At 64.8% G+C, this 17,260-nt stretch overlaps 1 protein-coding gene across 1 annotated transcript in view; it reads left to right on the forward strand.

Annotated features, from left to right (window-relative positions):
* The first annotated feature begins 2,439 nt into the window (after positions 1–2,439).
* The window catches only part of IGSF9B (immunoglobulin superfamily member 9B), a 43,397-nt gene continuing 28,576 nt past the window's right edge, over positions 2,440–17,260 (forward strand). Inside the window, exons 1-7 of the mRNA XM_075172705.1 lie at positions 2,440–2,503; positions 10,187–10,384; positions 11,405–11,551; positions 13,079–13,230; positions 14,341–14,458; positions 15,219–15,360; positions 15,487–15,632. Of these exons, the coding sequence (XP_075028806.1) occupies positions 2,440–2,503; positions 10,187–10,384; positions 11,405–11,551; positions 13,079–13,230; positions 14,341–14,458; positions 15,219–15,360; positions 15,487–15,632 (967 nt within the window). The remainder of the gene's footprint in view (positions 2,504–10,186; positions 10,385–11,404; positions 11,552–13,078; positions 13,231–14,340; positions 14,459–15,218; positions 15,361–15,486; positions 15,633–17,260) is intronic.

A 17,260-nucleotide genomic window follows, 5' to 3' on the forward strand; every position in this document is an offset into this window, starting at 1 on the left:
GTCTTTGCAGGGAGGAGAGGTGGGCTGAGACGGGAGGGCACGGGGGGACTTCCTATTTTCTCCCGGTTTTCCATTAGAGCAGACCCCAATTCTCTCTTTTCACAGGGAGGGCTGTGCTCAGCAGGGCACAAAGGGACACAGTGGGGGGGAGAGGGTGACACGGAGGTGTCACAGGGTGCAGGGGGTTAGGGATGAGGGCAAGTGGCATAGAGCAGGAGCAGGGGGAGGTGACGCGGGTGGTGGCAGGTGGTACAGCTGGCACAAGGGGTGGCAGTGGCACCGAGCCGGTGCTGGGTGTGAGGTGGCAGGCGAATGTGACACCAAGCTGTGGCAGGTGGCGAGGAGGTGACTGAGCAGTGCAGGGGGCACAGCTGATGGAGGGTGGTGGGGGGATGACACCGAATCTCTGCCAGGGGCACAGATGGTGGGAGGTATGTTACCCTGATGCGGGGTACAAGGTTGCAGTGGCACCAGGGACGCGACCCCAAGGTGGTGCAGGGTGGCAGGGACAGATGGCACAGCTGATGTTGGTCGGGGTGATGCGGAACGGGTGCAGGGGACAGGTGGCTCAGCCCGCGGTGGGCACAAAGTGGCACTGGGGTGTCAGGAAGGTGGTGTATGGCAGCAGGGGCAGGTGGCAGAGCTGGGGACAGGGAGGTGACACTGCATCAGGTCAGGGGGGCACATCTGGGAGCAGGAAGGTGATGCTGAGCTGGTGCAGGGGATGCATCTGGGGACAGGGAGGTGATGCTGCACCAGTACAGGGGACACATCAGGGGACAGGGAGGTGATGCTGGGCTGGTGCAGGGGACACATCTGGGGATGGGGAGGAGACACATCTGGGGACAGGGAGGTGACACTGTGCTGGTGCAGGGGACACATCAGGGGACAGGGTGGTGACGTTGAGCCGCTGCAGGGGGCACACTGGGGACAGGGAGGTGACACATCTGGGGACAGGGAAGTGACACTATGCCGGTGCAGGGGACACATCTGGGGACAGGGAGGGGACACTGCCAGTGCAGGGGACACATCTGGGGACAGGGAGATGACACATCTGGGGACAGGGAGAGGACACTGCTGGTGCAGGGGACACATCTGGGGACAGGGCAGTGACGCTGAGCTGGTGCAGGTGACACATCTGGGGACAGGGAGAGGACACTGTGCTGGTACAGGGGACACATCTGGAGACAGGGAGGGGACGCTGAACCAGTGCAGGGGACACATCTGGGGACAGGGAAGTGACACATCTGGGGACAGGGAGGGGACACATCTGGGGACAGGGAGGTGACACTGTGCTGGTGCAGGGGACACATCAGGGGACAGGGCGGTGACGTTGAGCCGCTGCAGGGGGCACACTGGGGACAGGGAGGGGACACTGTTCCAGTGCAAAGGGCACATCTGGGGACAGGGAGGTGACGCTGAGCCAGTGCAGGGGACACATCTGGGGACAGGGAGGGGACACTGCCGGTGCAGGGGACACATCAGGGGACAGGGAGGTGACACATCTGGGGACAGGGAGAGAACACTGCTGGTGCAGGGGACACATCTGGGGACAGGGCAGTGACGCTGAGCCGGTGCAGGTGACACATCTGGGGACAGGGAGGAGACACTGTGCTGGTGCAGGGGACACATCTGGAGACAGGGAGGGGACGCTGAGCCAGTGCAGGGGACACATCTGAGGACAGGGAAGTGACACATCTGGGAACAGGGAGGTGATGCTGAGCCGGTGCAGGGGACACATCTGGGAACAGGGAGGGGACACATCTGGGGACAGGGAGGGGACACTGCCGGTGCAGGGGACACATCTGGGGACAGGGAGGTGATGCTGAGCCGGTGCAGGGGACACATCTGGGAACAGGGAGGGGACACATCTGGGGACAGGGAGGGGACACTGCCGGTGCAGGGGACACATCTGGGGACAGGGAGGGGACGCTGCTCCGGGGCGGGTGGCAGGGCCGGTCGCGAGGTGACCGGTCGGCGGAGGTGACCCCGAGCCGTGCCGAGCCGCGCCGTGCCGTGCCGTGCCGGCGCACCGCCCGCCGCTCCCGGCAGTGCGCATGATACTGCGGCGCAGGGGCCCCGCGCGCGCCAACCCACCTTGAAACGGGCCCGGGCCGCGCCGCCGGCCAATCACCGCCCACTCCGCCGGGGCGCGGCCAATGGGCGGCGGGCGGGGGCGGCACCGAGCCGCTAAAGGGCGCAGGCTAGGCTGCGCCCCGCGCCGTGCGGCGGAGGGCAGGTGCAGCGCGGCGGCGGCATGGGCGCGGGCATGGGCGCAGCGGCGGCGGCCGGCGGCCGGCTCTGAGCCGCCCCTCCGGCCCGGCCAGCCCCGCGGCGGCCCGGGGAGCCTTGCCCCGGCCCGGCCAGCCCTGCCCTGCCCCGCCCCGGCCGGGCCGCCCGGCGGGCGGAAGATGCTGCGCACCGGGGGCCGGTAGTACTATGATTTGGTATGTGGCCGCTTTGGTAGCAAGTGTGCTCGGCGCCCGCGGGCTGCCCGTCCAAGGTGAGTGGGGCCGCGGGCCGAACTCCTCCGGGATGTCCCGGGGGGGTCCGCCGGGCTCTCCGGGGCGGCGGCGGGGCCGCCTCTGCATCCCGCCCCCCCCCCCCGCCGTGTACCGGCTGGGGGGGGGGGGAATATGCATGCACCGGGCTGGGGTGCATGCACCGGACTAGGGGGGGATGCACCGGGGAGCTTGCACGGGGGGGCAGCACGTCCTGGAGCTTGCACCGGGAGGGGGGGGCAGCACGCCCCGGGGGCGCGGCGCGCTGCGGCTCCGGGGGGGGGTTGCGTGCAGGGGGGCTGAGGGATGCCTGTGTCCCCGGGCGCCGGTGCTGCAGCGAGGCGCTGGTTGTTTCCTCATTGCCCGCTGCCAGGGGGGAGCTGGGAGCGCCCGGCGCATCTTCCGCAGGCGCTCAGCGGTTTTTGCAGTGACCTCCCGGAGGGCAGCGACTGCAACTCGGGAAGTTGAGGAGGCAGGAGCTGGCAGCAGAGCCCGGCCGGGCTCCCTCTCTGCCTGGGTCTCCGCTCGGGGGCTTGGAAATTCTCCCTGTGGGAGAAGGCAAGGGGTGCGAGTCCTTGCGGGGGGCACGCCTGGCTGGGTGCGGGGGGGAGAGGCGGGCAGCGTGGCCCCCGGCCGGGGCCGGAGTGCAGGCAGGGGATGGGCAAGCGTTTCTTGCTCCCCTTTTCTTCCCCCAGCCTGGGGAAGCAGCAGGCAGCAGCTCCGAGGGGCGCAGGCTGCGTTTGCCCTTCCCTGCAAGGGTAGCCCGGCCGGGCAAGGAGAAATGCAAAAGGGATTCGGTGCCTTCCCCTGCAGCACCCCGGCTGTGCCTGGGTGCTCCTGGCTGCAGGTTTGGGGGTGACTTTGCTCCCCCCTGCCCGGGGGAGACTGCCCTCCTTCGCTTCCCCACTGCAGGCTAGCTGCTGCGCCCTGGGTAAACTGAGGCACAGGGGTTGTCCAAGGTCAGGAGGGAGACAGTGGCGGGGAATAATCCTGATTTTCCTGCTCTGGCTTCTTTTTGTTCGGCTGCTAGCCCCCCTACCTCCCCCCCAGCCATTCCTGCAGGTGCCTGCAGCACCGTCTCTGCTGCTGGTACCTCGCCGGGTGTGGGGTGGTCCCTGCACCCTGGTGGTCCCTACCCGGGATGGGACCTGGGACCTGCGCCTCGGGTGTCACCGAACCCTGCCTGTGGGGATGCGGTGGCCGCCGGCAGCAAGCGATGCCTGGCTGGCAGCCACCGCCGCTCCCCGCCCCGCGGCGTGGGGCAACGTCGCCTCGGCAGGCGCGGGTGGGCTGGGAAGGGGGCACCTCGGCAGCCCCCGCCGCATCACGGCGCGTGGGGGGGGGTCACATCTGGCATCCCTGCCTGGCAGCTGGATCCTTGGAGGTGGGGTGGGGGTGTCAGGATGGGGCCGCCCTTTTTGGGGGGACGGGGCCCCTCTTGCCGCCGAGTCGCGGCCAGCTGCTGCCTGACTGAAACGCATCCTGCGGCGTGGCGAAGGCGGTGGTTTGCAGCAGCGGTTTGTAGAGGGATCCTCTGCCTGGGAGAGGAGCAGAGCGGCGAGTTCAGCACCTGGGAACTTGGAAATACCCTGGAGCCGCTTGGATGGAGCTCCCGAACCTCCTGCCGGGGGTGGGTGGGTGCCGGGGACCCCAGGAGCGGGGGCGCTGCGCGTACGGAGCGGCGCGTACGTGATGAATGAGCGCGCCGTGAGTAATGCGTGGGTGGGCGCCGGGCGTAGCGGGTGAGGGGGCGCTGCGGGCCGGCGCGGCCCCCGCGGGAGGGCTGCGTGGGGACGGGAGCCCGCCGGACTCGCCCCAGCGCCGTCCCCTCCTCGCGGGGGGCTGTCAGCCCGCGTTACCTGGGGACAGGGCTTCGGAGCAGGGCTGGGGCTCGCCGTGCACCGGTGCCCTCTCCGGGGCTTTTCCCCTGGCTGTGGCCTTCCTCCCCACGCTGCCTCCTCCTCCTCGCAGAGCCAGGCTGAGATGCAGCGGTGCTGGCCCCGGGCAGCCCTCTGGCCTGGCTCTCCGAGGGCTTTCCAGGCGTTAATCGGCTCAGAGAGGGAAGGAGGGCACATTATCCCCTCTTACTGCTGGGGGAGGAGAGCCGGGACGTGACCGTGCTGGCAGTGGGTGTCGGAGGAGGGATCCGGCCTCCTGGCGTTCCCGGCGGTGCCGTGACGCCGAGGGGCTTTTCCTCCCTCTCCCACGAGCGTGACGCAGTGCCGCACGGTGAGCGGGGATGTTCGCGGATCCGGCAGGCGCGGTTTTCGGAGGGAGGATTCGGCTTCGCCAGCCCCGGGCGAGGGCTCCCGTCGAAGAGGTCCCCCCCCGGACACCGCGGCAGGTGACGCTTGCGGTGCTGACCTTGGCCGGTTGGAGCGGCTCGCCGTGGCGATGCCGGCGCTGCATCCCCTGCTCGCTCCGGGCTCAGAGCTGTTGCACGCGATGGCTGGTGCCTCTTCGGCCATGGAGGGGTTTGGACCAGCAGCCGCCGGCTTTGGCACATGTGGCTTTGGCCCCACTCTCCTCTGGCAAGGGGATGGTTTGGCACCGGGAGTGACTGAGGGGGTTGGCCCAGCTCCCGTTTCCATCCTTCCATGGAGGATTTCTGCTCCTCTGGACCCGTTGGATGGGAGCACTGGGCGCAGGGAGGGACGTGCGCGTTTTGGTCGTTGACTTGGCTTGCCGGAGGGTTTTTGCGGTGATGCTTTCCTGGCTTGCTTGCCTTTTGACTTGGAAGATGCAGCTTCATCAGTGATGGGTGGACCCTGCAAGTTCCTCTCGGGAGCTGCGGCAGGATGGGTTAGCTCCCATTCACCTCCAGTCCTCTGTCTTGGAGGTCGTGGCTTCAAACTGGAAAGAGAAGCCCTGGAGATGGGCGAGCAACGGGTCCAGCCCCTTGCCATGCCGATGGAGGAGTCCTTCCCTCTCCCTTCCCCGGCGGTAGGCATCTCCCGAGCTGGGAGCCCTGAGCGACCAGCTGGCCTTTGGAAAAACAACTCCCTTCCTCCCGCTTCACGATGGAGAGGCTGGCGTTGGTGGGAGGGCTGCCTGAGCCAGGAACAGCGTGATTCAGGAGCTGCTGGCGGGCAGCTCGGAGCGCTGCCTGCATCCCAGTTACCAGTCGGAGGACTGTGATGGCATCGGGATGGTACGCGCCGCTCCCTGGGGAGGGCGATGCGGGTCTGGATGCGCTGGGCTGGGGGGCGCAGCACCCTGGCAGCGCTCTCCGGGTGCAGGAGGTCTCCTCCGGGAGCGGTTTCGGCTCCAGCCTCCCACCGCAGCTGCTCTCGCGGAGGGAGCTCGCGGGGAGCGCGCAGGTAGCTGCTGGTTGTTGCTGGGAGATGATGGCTCCCGCGAGGCGGCTGCTGTGCAGCACGTGGGGATGCTCTGCTCAGGGCCGGTGGCCTTTAAAGGGGGGGGAGGCTGGGGACCCCCAGGTGGGAGTGGGGACACTGGGGGGACCAGGAGGAAGTCATTTTCTTGCACGCTCCATCTCTGAGCACCGACCTGTGCTAGCACATGTGCTCGCTGAGCTGTCACCCAGCTGGGCACGGTGCCACCTGTGTCATCGCGGGGTGCGGGGACCCACTATGGCGGGTGGGGGGCTGCCGTGGGGCAGCACCCTGGGCGTGCACGCTCCCCTGGGGGGTGCCAGGGCAGCTGCCTGCCTGCGTGGGGACGGTGTTGAGGGTCCCGCAGGACACCCCTTGTCCCCAGGGATGGGGTTTGAAGTCACCATCTTGCCGTGAACAGGGTGCTGAGCCACCCTTTGCAGCTAATCCTGCTCCTCTGCCGGCCTCGCGTGACCTTGAGGCATGTCACTTGACCTGCGCGGCGTCCTCCATCCATCTGGAAAATCGGGTTTAAAACGCAGGAATCGCGCTGAAAGCCCAGATGCTGCTTTCCAGCTGGGGGAGGGGACGAGGGCTCTGCTCCCGGCCCCCGGGGCTGCCCCCCGCCATGGGACAGGCAAATGCTTTTGGGGGGACTGTGGGTACCCCTGGACAGGCAGGGGGGTACTGAGCATGCAGTGGGGGGTGCAACCCCCACCGAGCTGTTGGGGGGGGGGGGGTAGGGAGGTGGGGGGCAGGCGGCTCTCCCTCCATCCTATGCACTGTGTCCCTGCAGCGGGTGGTCCCTGTCCCCCTCCCCCGGCGGCTGCGGTCGCTGCCCTGCTTGTTTCGTGGCGCTGGCTGCCCGCTCTCCTTCCCTGCCGGCCTCCATATGCCACGCCGATGGCCTTGTCCTCAGAGATCCCCGCCATATCCCGCCTCCACCGATGTGAGCGGGATGTGTCAGAGCAGATCTCGTCTCCGCTCGGCAGGGAGGAGAGGTCCACGGGCTCGGGGCTGCACGCCTGCTCCCTCGGTCGTCCCCACGGGGGGACAGGGCTGGGGACGAGCGCCTGGGGTGGGGGGTCAGGACGGGATCTCCTCTCTGACCCCAGGGCATGGGTGTCCCCTGGGCAGGGCAGCCTTCCCAGGCTTTTCACCGTCGTCCCTTGGCTGTGGGATTGGTGTTTATCCCCACTGCGAGCCAAGGTGCAGGGCTATTTCATTTGGAAAGCCGCTCTGCCACGGCCGCATCCTTCTCACAGAGCATCTGCAGGAAGGGTCCCGCTTCAGCGAGTGCACCTGGATACCCCCAGTTTCACCCAGTCCCCTGTCGCCTTACGTCTCTGCTCTTGGGATGGGAGAAACTGGATGCCCAGACCCGGGCGAGGGTCTTCCCAGCTTCGGCATCGCTGGCCCGGGGAGCCCCGCGGTGGCACCGTCTCTACGCGGCAGCAGCCTTCCCTCCTCTCCCTTTGGGATGCTGTTCAACTCCACCTCCGCATCTTGTATTCTTGCCGCCTGGCACGCGGCGTGCTTTTATTTTTCCTGGATCTGCTTGGATGATGAAGCCTGTTGATTACTTGTTTTTCTTTACGAGGCATCCCCCAGCTTCACGTGAGCTCCCGCACCGAGGGGGGATTTGGGGTTCGTGTCCCCGCTGCGGCTCCCCGACGTTGACCCTATTTCCAAACTGCAGGTTAAGCCTTGAAACCCCTCTGAACTTGGCTGGGAAAATCAAGTGGGTTTAAAAATACCCCGTCTATTTGCGCTCTGTTTCTTCTGGCGGCTGCGGGTTGTTTTCAAGCGATTCCCCACAAACGTGGAGGTGAGAAACACTTCTTTGAATTGAGAGCTGCTGTCTCCATCGCTCCCGTGCCTTCAGCGGCCGGGATTTGGAAGGAAAAGCTGGTCGGGGCTGGGAGCGCAGGGTTGGCAGCTTGGGGAGACCCAAGGAGGTCTGTAAAACATCTCCTCACTGCTTTCCCGCTGTCCCTGGAAGTGGAGGAGGGCACGGGGGCCGGTGGCGGGGCGGGTGGCAGCTGGGGAGAGCCGGGGGCCGGTTAGCCGCCGTGGCTGCCAGTCGGCCGTGCGCGTGGGGAGGTGATGCTCAGCCGTGCGTGCAATTCCCCACCGGCCTTGCGATCAGACACCGGCGCTGCGAGCTGCCGGGGCTGACCTATTTTCCTACGCCCGGGTGGCCCTGGCCAGGCGTGGGTCCGGCGGAGCGGCCGGCTCGTCCCCTCCCTGGGGATGTCACCCACCGGTTTGCTGGGGAGCCAGTCAGGGGATCCCGGCGTAGGGCTGCGAGTGTGACCCCCCATCCCCGAGGCCTCTGGGCAGCCTCTTGGGCGGCATGCTTCTCTAGCTGGGCAAGCATCAGCACGCCAGGCTCTGTTTGGCGTTGAGGAGGTCAAAACCAAGATCCCACCTTGGTACCCAAGGAGCTGGCGGGCTGGGGCAGGCGGGGGGCTTGAAGAGGGGCTGAGGCGCTGGCCCCTCCATCCTCTGCTGCCGGTGGAAAGCAGGACTGTCCCTTTGAAGGTGGCGAGGTGCTGGGGACCTGCTCTCTCGGGCAAGGTGGCTGGGGAAGTGCGTGTCCTTGGATGCTCTTGAGCAGCACGTGACAGCTCCTGTCCCCGATCAGCGCATGGAGGGGGGTTCCCAGCCCCCCCGGATGGGTGCAGCGGGCTTGGGACGGGTCCTTGCAGCTTTTTGCCGGGGCGGCGGGGGAGGGCTGACACTGTCCCCGCTGACAGGGTGCGAACGCCTGAGCTCATCGGCGATGCAGCGATAATGAGGCACGGAGAGGTGCAAGAGTGTTGTCAGGGCGGTGCAAGGCGGGGGGCAGGAGCGCGGGGTGCATGCGCGTGCACGCATATTGCATGCATGCACGCAGTCTTCCCCCGGCCCGGATGGGGTCCAGGGAGGTACGTGGCCGTGTGGGACTCCCGAAGCGGGACCGGGTGCCTGCAGCGGGCGTGCGATGCAGCATCTGCTCCTTGCAGATGGTTGACATCTTTGCACCCCGGCATCGCCCTCCCTGCTGCCACCAGCCTGCCCCCCGGGTTAAACAGCCGCCATCTAGCCCCGGTGCCCGGCTTGCCGGTGCTGCAGGGACCGGGGATGCCCGGTTGGCCTTAGGGCTGTGCTCCTCTGCGGCGTTGCACCATGCAGCGGGGAGGGGGTTTCGGCTATGGCCGGGGCTGCCGGCAGAGCTGGCTCTGCCCGCTCCCCTTGCCGTGGGGGCGCTGGGCCGGTGAGCCCGCGGGGTGGCACGGCACGGGCCTCTTGCCGGTACGCGCTTGTGCCAAAGCCAAAAATAGCCGGTGATGCTCGGCTCTCGCGGCGGGGAAGCGGTGATGTCACTCGCCGCCAATCACCGGCGGCCCCGAGGAGCAGCGCGGAGGAGTGGGAACGTGCTTCCCCGAGCATCCCTCCCCGAGCATCCCCCCTGGAGCAGGCGGCGGCTGCGTGTGCCAGGAAAAGGGGGCGGGGGGGGGCCCTTCCTTAGTGGGAAGGGAGACGTGGGGCTCAACCCTGCGCCTGCAGTTTTGGGGACCCCCCCCAGCCTTGGCTTCCCCCAGCCCTGGGTTTTCCCTCTCCCTTTCTGAAAGCCGTGCTGAGGATGCAGCTTTGCTGCTGATGGCGAGAGCGGGATGACGACAGGCTGCAGCTGAGCGGGGAGGCACAGCCGGGGTGGAGCAGTGCCTTCGTCTGAGACCAAAGCCCTGGTTAATTACCCCAGCCGGGGGCCGGGCAGGAGGAGCAAGGTGCCAGACTCGACGCGCAGGTCGCAGCCAGGTTTCAGGCCTGGGGCTTGGCTGGAGCGTCACTGCTCCGGGGGCTCGACCCGCCCTGCGATGGCTCCTGCAGGAAAGCCGGATCCCTGGGCACGCCGCAGCTGCGGGGTCGGTGGTCCCTGCACGCTCGGTCCCGCTCGCCGGAGGATGCGGGGGTGCAAAAGCAGCCTTTTCCCCGCTGCAGGGATGCAGGGCAACCCTGATGGTGCTGTTCGGTGGGGAGCAGCGCTAGGCGTGCTCCGTACGCTCCCTCTGATGAGAGCAGGGAGTCCCCAAAAAAACTCCCAGGGCAGGGGGTGATTGATGGCCACCGTGCTGAGTCCTGTGGTGGTTTGGGGTGGCCCTGGAGCTGGGTGGAGGGGTTTGGGGAACCCCCCTTGGTTTTGGGGCTGGGGAGACCCGGGAGCTGCCCTCGGTGGAGCTGGGCAGTTGGGGATGGGCATCGTCTCCGCTGTGGCTCTCCCGGGGGTCCTGGTCCTCCGGCTAACACCGATGTTGGGGTCCAGTGGTGGGATCAGCCACAGTTTCTTCCTTCGCCCCCTCGCAGGTGCCCTCGGCTCGAGGGAGGAGCCCGAGTTCGTGACCGCTCGCGCTGGCGAGAGCGTGATCCTGGGATGCGACGTGATCCACCCGCTCACGGGGCAGCCCCCTCCCTATGTCGTGGAGTGGTTCAAGTTTGGCGTCCCCATCCCCATCTTCATCAAGTTTGGGTTTTACCCTCCCCATGTCGACCCGGAGTATGCCGGTGAGTCCGGGGGGGCACGAGGGTACAAGGGGGACATGCCGGGTCCCGACTGCGGCGCAGCCGGGGATGTACGGCTCCGCTCCATCCGCTCCTCCGTCGGAAAACCGCGCGGGCTCTGCCTCTCGTTGCTCGCTTTCCACCCAGTTGGTTTTAATTAAGCGGCAGTGCTAGGAAGCCAGCTGGGCTGTGTGGGACGGGAGCAAGCGAGGCAGAGAAACCCAGGGTGACACGTGGTGGCGGCGGCGGCTGCTGCTGCTGCCACCGCTGTGCCCCGGAGCAGCTCTGGGCCTGGGGGGGGGATGCTGGGGGAATGATGGGGATGGAGCCGGGGCCACGTGCCGGGTGGAGGTGGCAGGTTGGAGCTGCAGAGCCCATGTGGCCGCTTGCCAACGTGCCACCAGCCCCACGCGGCTGGTGGCCTCTGGTGGGGTCTCCGAGCTGGGGACCAACCCCGAGGGGGTTGGTGTGGTGGGGCAGACCTGTTTTAATATGCCGTTCCTTGGGGACCACCTTCCCTGAGTCTTGCTCTGCAGGGCTTCCTCTGCCTAAATTGCTCCCCTGGGAAATAGGGCAGCAGGGAGGATGCCAGCACCTGAGCCTGGGCTGAGCCCTGCCAAACTCAGCTCATGCTTGAGCGATGCCGGAGCCCAGTGGCCGCTGTGCCGGGCTGGAGGTTTGGGCTGCTTTGCTGCCGGTCCGGTTTCCTGGGCCACCCTGCTTTTCGGAAAGGCTTTGGGGCGCGCCTGCTTGCCGGCTGTACCGCCGCCAGCCCCCGGCTGGGAGCAGGCGGCCGGCGTCGCTGCGGGCAGACGCCGCTCGAGGCACCTTGCCTGGCTGCGGCAGCTTGCTCTGCCCTCCCCAGATGGGCGAGCGTCTTGCCGGCCACCTGCAACCGGCCCCAAAACTGGGAATGGTGGGGCTCTGCCCGGCCCCAAAGCTGCTGCAGCTGCTCTGCAGCAACACGCCGGGGGGGGAACATCGTGCGGGGCCACCGAGCCGACGGCTGTGCTCTCCCCGCAGGCCGGGCCAGCCTGCACGACAAAGCCTCCCTGCGCATTGAGCAGGTCCGCTCCGAGGACCAGGGCTGGTACGAGTGCAAAGTCCTCATGCTGGACCAGCAGTACGACACCTTCCACAACGGCAGCTGGGTCCACCTCACGGTCAACGGTGAGCCGGGCGCGGCGGGCACAGCACCGGCGGGGCGGGCAGGGGGACTGCGGCATCGCCGTGGGGTTGCGTGCGGTGCCAGGACGGGTTTCTCTTTGATTTCTGATGGACGCCGGACCTTGATGGTATCTGCGTCTTGCAGACAAGCGAGCCTGGAGCCATGCAGGCTGACTGCTCCAGCCGGGGCGTGACTTAAAAAGGGACAAACTTTTATTAGGGATTCCACTGTTTAATTATGTGGAGCTTGTTTAAAGGAGAGACATCAAGAAACGGGGCTGGGAACGAATCTCCTCTTAACAAACAGATCAGAAAATCAAATCTTTGTTTTCTTGAAATTCAGATTTACTCAAATTACTTTCTCATTTTATTAAGGCTGCATATTAAACTAATTAGCAAACTGTCGTTCTCCACATCAGGAGAGGTCTTTATTTTTAGCCCAGCAGCAGGGCTGTGCCTCTCCTGCTGCAGTGGGGTGGCTGGAGAGGCGATGTGGGCACCGGCAGCTCCTCGCTGGTCTTGCCTGACCTTGAGCAATTAATTTAACCTTTCGAGGAGGGATGGCTGGGCTGCGGCACGAAGCAGAGCCACCTAATTGAGCCCAATTAGCGAGCGGGAGCTTGCCGTGCAGCACACCAGCCCCATCCCTGCCTGCCGCCCTGCCTTGCTGCTGCCTCCTTTCCCCCCTGCCCGCGTAAAGGGGGTGAAATGCCCCTTCCTGGCGAGGTTGCCCTCCTCCTGCCTGCTCACCAGCTCGGAGGGCTTGGGAAGGATGGAGCAAGGGAAGCGGGAGGAGGAGGAGGAGGATGTGCCTGCTTCACCTGCATCATGTGCAAGCTGCTGGCCCGAGGGGCTGGAAGTGGCCATCGGTGCCCTGTCCCATCCTGGGCTCGACCCCCTTTGCAAAATGGGGTGCTGTTTGGGTTTTGTGCAGCGCAGGGGCTCAATAGCAAATTAATAACCGTAATCCTCCCGGCCCGAGGAATTGCTTCCAGGGGGAAGGCTGTGGCTTTCCCCCAGCGTATTACAATGCTTAATTTTCTTAGGGGAAAATAAAAATCATTTGGGGAGAAACAAAATATAATTCTTTTTTTCCCGAGCAGATTAAATTGCCAACCTGTCTTCCTCGAAAGTGGGCTTTAACAACTGCTTGTAATTAGGGGCGGGCTGTAATCCTGCCAGCCGCTTTAATCAGGAAGGAGCCTTTCGATCTGCACTGCGGTGTTTTCCCATGTTTTGACAATAGCAAGTTAATGTGCAATGGGGGGGATGTGGTGCCGTGCCCTGGAGGAGAGGGGATGGGGAGGGGATACCCTGGGTGGGTGTCCCTGGGGGGACAGCCGCTGCTGTCCCCGTCCCTGCAGCCCCTTTCGCCGTTGGGGGTGACCCCATGCCCCGTGACGCCGCGGGGATGTGCGGCGTGTCCCCTGTTTGCAGGCGGCAGCCTCCCCTCTGTCCCAGTGCCTCCCCAGACCCACAGCACCCATGGGTGAAACGGGGGGGGTCACGGCAGTCTCCCCTGCCCCGCAGCTCCCCCCACCTTCACGGAGACGCCGCCGCAGTACGTAGAGGCGAAGGAAGGCAGCAGCGTCACCTTGACCTGCATGGCGTTCGGGAACCCCAAGCCTATCGTCACCTGGCTGAGAGAGGGAGAACTTTTGGGTGACAACGGCAAGTACCAGGTAGGTGGGTGGTGGGGGCTGGCAGGGGCTGCTGCAGGGGCTCCCGGGTGCCCCGCTAGCGGGGACGGTATCGACGGGACCACGGTGGCGGCAGCTCTGCCGTGCCTGGAGCCGGGCGTGCTTTCTCAGCACTTCTTGCCGAGATGCCCATTTCCCCCCCCCCGTCTCTGCTGAGCCGCAGCCTCTAACGCTGCCTGCTCTTGGGTGCAGGCTGGAGACCCCCCGGGCGTTTAGGGCAGCCCCGTTCCCTCCTGCTCCCTGGGGACTCTTAACTGGGGGCTGGTTGCTGTGGTGGAGGTGGGGTGGGGGCTGCAGCGGTGTCCCCGGGCAGGGATGGATGCAGCGGGGGGTTTGGGCAGGGAGGGCTTTGCCCCCCTCCCAGGACCCTTTTTGCATCCCGGAGGCTCCCAGGCAGAGATTCCCCCCGAGCTGTAATTGGTAAATCAGGCATTGGAATCAGCGCAGGCACTAATGAGAGTAATTAGGAATCATTTGTTACTAATTGAAATAGAAGGATGAGGCAGAATGAGGCGGGGGGGAGCCTGGCTGGGAGCAAGGCTCCCTGAGCATGGGGGAGCTGCTACCCCGGGGGTGATGGTCCCTTGCCCCTCCGTCCTCGGCTGTGTCCCCGGGGAGGAATTCGGCTGCTCCTCTTGCTGTGAGGTGGCCCCACGGGAAGGATGGAGGCCGAGCCGGGGCCTCCCCCTCGGACCCTACCCCGGCGGTGGAGCTGGTCCCTCGGGAGCAGGGGACGCTCCGGCATGGCATCCTGCTCCTTGTGAAGTGCCGATGGAGCCGGGGCGCTTGGCAGGAGCCGTTTGGAGTCTGCCGCCTGGCAGTCGCTTCTGCGGGAGACGAATATGTTGCAAGGGTTATTTTTTTTTTTTTTTTCCCTTCCCCTTGGCGTCGAGCAGAAACGCATGTGTTGGTTTATTAATATCCGAAATCTTGCAGAGCGGGGAAACCCGTTTCTCATCCGGCCCTAAAAGCGCCGGCAGCTCTTTGCCGTGGGAAGCGGGGAGGGAGGGAGGGTGCTGAGCCGGGGCTAGGGCGCATCCCACCCCGGGGGGTCCCTGCCCGCGCTCCAGGGTCTTCTCTTGTCGTCCCCAGGTGAGCGACGGGAGCCTTACGGTGCTCTCCATCAGCCGGGAGGACAGGGGTGCCTACACCTGCCGGGCGTACAGCATCCAGGGGGAGGCTGTGCACACCACGCGCCTGCTCGTTCAAGGTGAGATCTTCCACCCGAGCCCCTCCGCCTTGTCCTTGGCCGCTGGCGTCCCCGGGGGGCTGCCCCGAAGCCACCCGCTGGCCTTGGGGACTCGGCGTCGTGCCGGCTGCCCCATGGCTCCGCATCCCATTTATAGGATGGAGGAATCCGCTTAATTGGGGCACCGCGGTGGCTGTGCCGAAGCGGCCGTGCCGATGAACAGCCGGGCCCCGATGGCGGCTCGGTTTTGTTCGGGAAGTGGGGAAAAGATTGAGGCTGTCACAAAGCGCCTCGTCAGATAGCGGTGATGCATGGCAGGCCTCCCGCTCCTTGCTCCCTCTTTTATTAAATAAATCTTTAATTAGGTCAACAGCTACCGGCGGGGAGAGGAGCATGGGGTGTCCTCTGCTCTGCTTTTGAGCTGTGGAAGCTCGCTACCGGCTCCTGGCAGTTTGCTGTTTTCCCCCTGGATTTTTCCTGCGGGTGATGCCATCCTGGAAACGTGCTTGGGATGAAGGGAGGTGTGAGCTCGTGTGCCCTGGGAGAAGCAGAGCGCGGGACCCCCTCCCCAAAGCTGCAGAGATTAAGGGAAAGGGTTGGGAATAACAGGGCCACCATGCTCCTCGAGGTCAGCCCCGTGATCCCGGGGGACCGGGGCCAGCTCTGCCCCGGAGCCCTCCAGCAGCTCCCAGCCAATGATGCTGTGATGGAGCTGAGCCTGAGCAACCTTTGTGGGGACACCTGTACTGATGGGGGTGATGCTTTTCTCTCCCCCCTCCAGGACCTCCCTTCATCGTTTCCCCTCCGGAGAACATCACGGTCAACATCTCCCAGGATGCGCTCTTCACCTGCCAGGCCGAGGCGTACCCCGGGAACCTCACCTACCTGTGGTACTGGGAGGAGGAGAACGTCTACTTCAAGAAGTGAGTTTGCAGCCAGCGGGGCCATGTGTCCTCCTCCTCTTCCTCCCAAATCGTGCTGGGACCACCGACGGGGTGGGCATTACCCCTGGGGTCTCCCTGCGATCCTCCTCCCCTCTTCTCTCGTAGCGATCTGAAGTTGAGGGTGCGGATCCTGATCGACGGGACGCTGATCATTTTCCGTGTCAAGCCAGAGGATGCCGGAAAATACACCTGTATCCCCAGCAACAGCCTGGGCCGCTCGCCATCAGCCTCTGCCTACCTGACGGTGCAGTGTGAGTGCGGGCAGCGGGGCCCGAGCCTGAGGGATGGGGCTGGGATTGATAAGACCCGGCTCCGAGGCAGCCCCAGGGGCTCTGTCGTCCCAGTACGATGCTAGGAGGCTCGGGTTGATGTGACGGCAGCCTTTGGATGAGCATGCAATCATCTCAGCGAAAGGCTGAGAGCATCCCACGTGTGCTTGTAAGGGAGTGGGCACCAAGAAAGCAAATAGCCTGAGCGTCCTGGGTAGCACCGCTCAGTTGGGACCGGTGTCCACCTTCGATACAAGTGGTTTTTGATGAGGTGGGCATGCTGTCCTCATCGGCTGCATCGTGTTGGACAGGGAAACATCTCGGTCTCAACTACCTGCTTGTATTTTTTGGTATTTATTATGGGGGCTTGTTCCCATGGCATGGTTTTTCTGTGAGCACGGTAGCTTCGCGTGTTGTATTTTTCAGGCGGTAACTGATCTAAACAAGCGGAGGAGAAGGGGCTGTAGCAGGAGCGTTGCTTCCCACGCTTGTTCTCTCGGGCTTCCCGGGCGGTAATGGGTAGTGTGCCACCGGCGTCCCATGGCATTCGACAGTAATGGCCTCAATTGCTGCCGCTCGCAATTGCAATATTGCTCTGCTGAAAAGACTGCAGCGGTTTTATTTTATAAAGAAGGACAGGCACTTGAGCGAAGTGGGCTCGCGACTTGGGTTTTGAAGGCTGCTTTAGAGCTGCGGGCTGTAGACCCAGTGCTGGTTAGCGGGAAGCCCCACGCCAGCGGGGAGCCGCTTTGAGGAGGGCTGGTAGGTCCGATCGTTTCCCTATGGGGTTGGATGAAGGGGCAAAGGGACGGTGTGACTGGTGCCGTGCCCAGGCAGAGGTGTGATTTGGGGCTTGGATGCGCCCGGCTGGGCGGCTCTTGGGAAAGCGTGCAGCCTCCGGCCACTAAATCTGCCCTGCCGCTAATCCAGGACCGCTCGTCGAGGCTGATAGCTGTTAAAAATAGCTCTAATGGCAGGAAAAACGGCATTTGGACAATCTGCCGTTCAGACGGCCCTGCGAGGCTTCGGCGCAAGGAGGTGCGCATGGCTTTTTGTGCCGCAAACTCCTTTCCTCCGCAGCAAACCTTCTCATCCCTACCGGGGCTGACGCCTCGGGAGGGAGGCTTCCCACCCACCAAAGCAGCCCTCGGACGGGGACGCGGCTCTGGGTCATTAGTGAGCCGGGCTGGCCTCCAGCCAGTGACCTAGTAGTGAAAGGCTTGATCCCATTACCCTCAAGGGCTGCTGAAGCCCTTGATTACATTTTCTAAGAGGTGGAGTCAAGCGCAGGGGGGGTAAAGCCCGCTCCATATGCAGCGCTTGGCAATTTGGGTTATGGTGCCATTGCTGGGGGCGCGCGGTTTCGGGGAGCGGTTGGGGTTAGGTGTTTTGGTAGGGAGGGAGCAGAGTTCCCAAACTTGATAGCTTTTGCTGTCCTCCATCCCTTCCCCCTAAACGCTTTACCCAGCTTTGCGTTTTTGCATCAGCAGCGCAGGGATGCTGCACCCTAAAAGAACGCATTCATCCCTTAATGCAGCGTAAGCCCCGTCAGGATTTTTGTGTAACCTCGTGCTGCCGGTGTCTAGACGAGATTGTAGAAATACTCGCTC

The sequence above is a fragment of the Calonectris borealis genome, chromosome 24, assembly GCF_964195595.1.
Source record: "Calonectris borealis chromosome 24, bCalBor7.hap1.2, whole genome shotgun sequence".
NCBI lineage: Eukaryota > Metazoa > Chordata > Aves > Procellariiformes > Procellariidae > Calonectris > Calonectris borealis.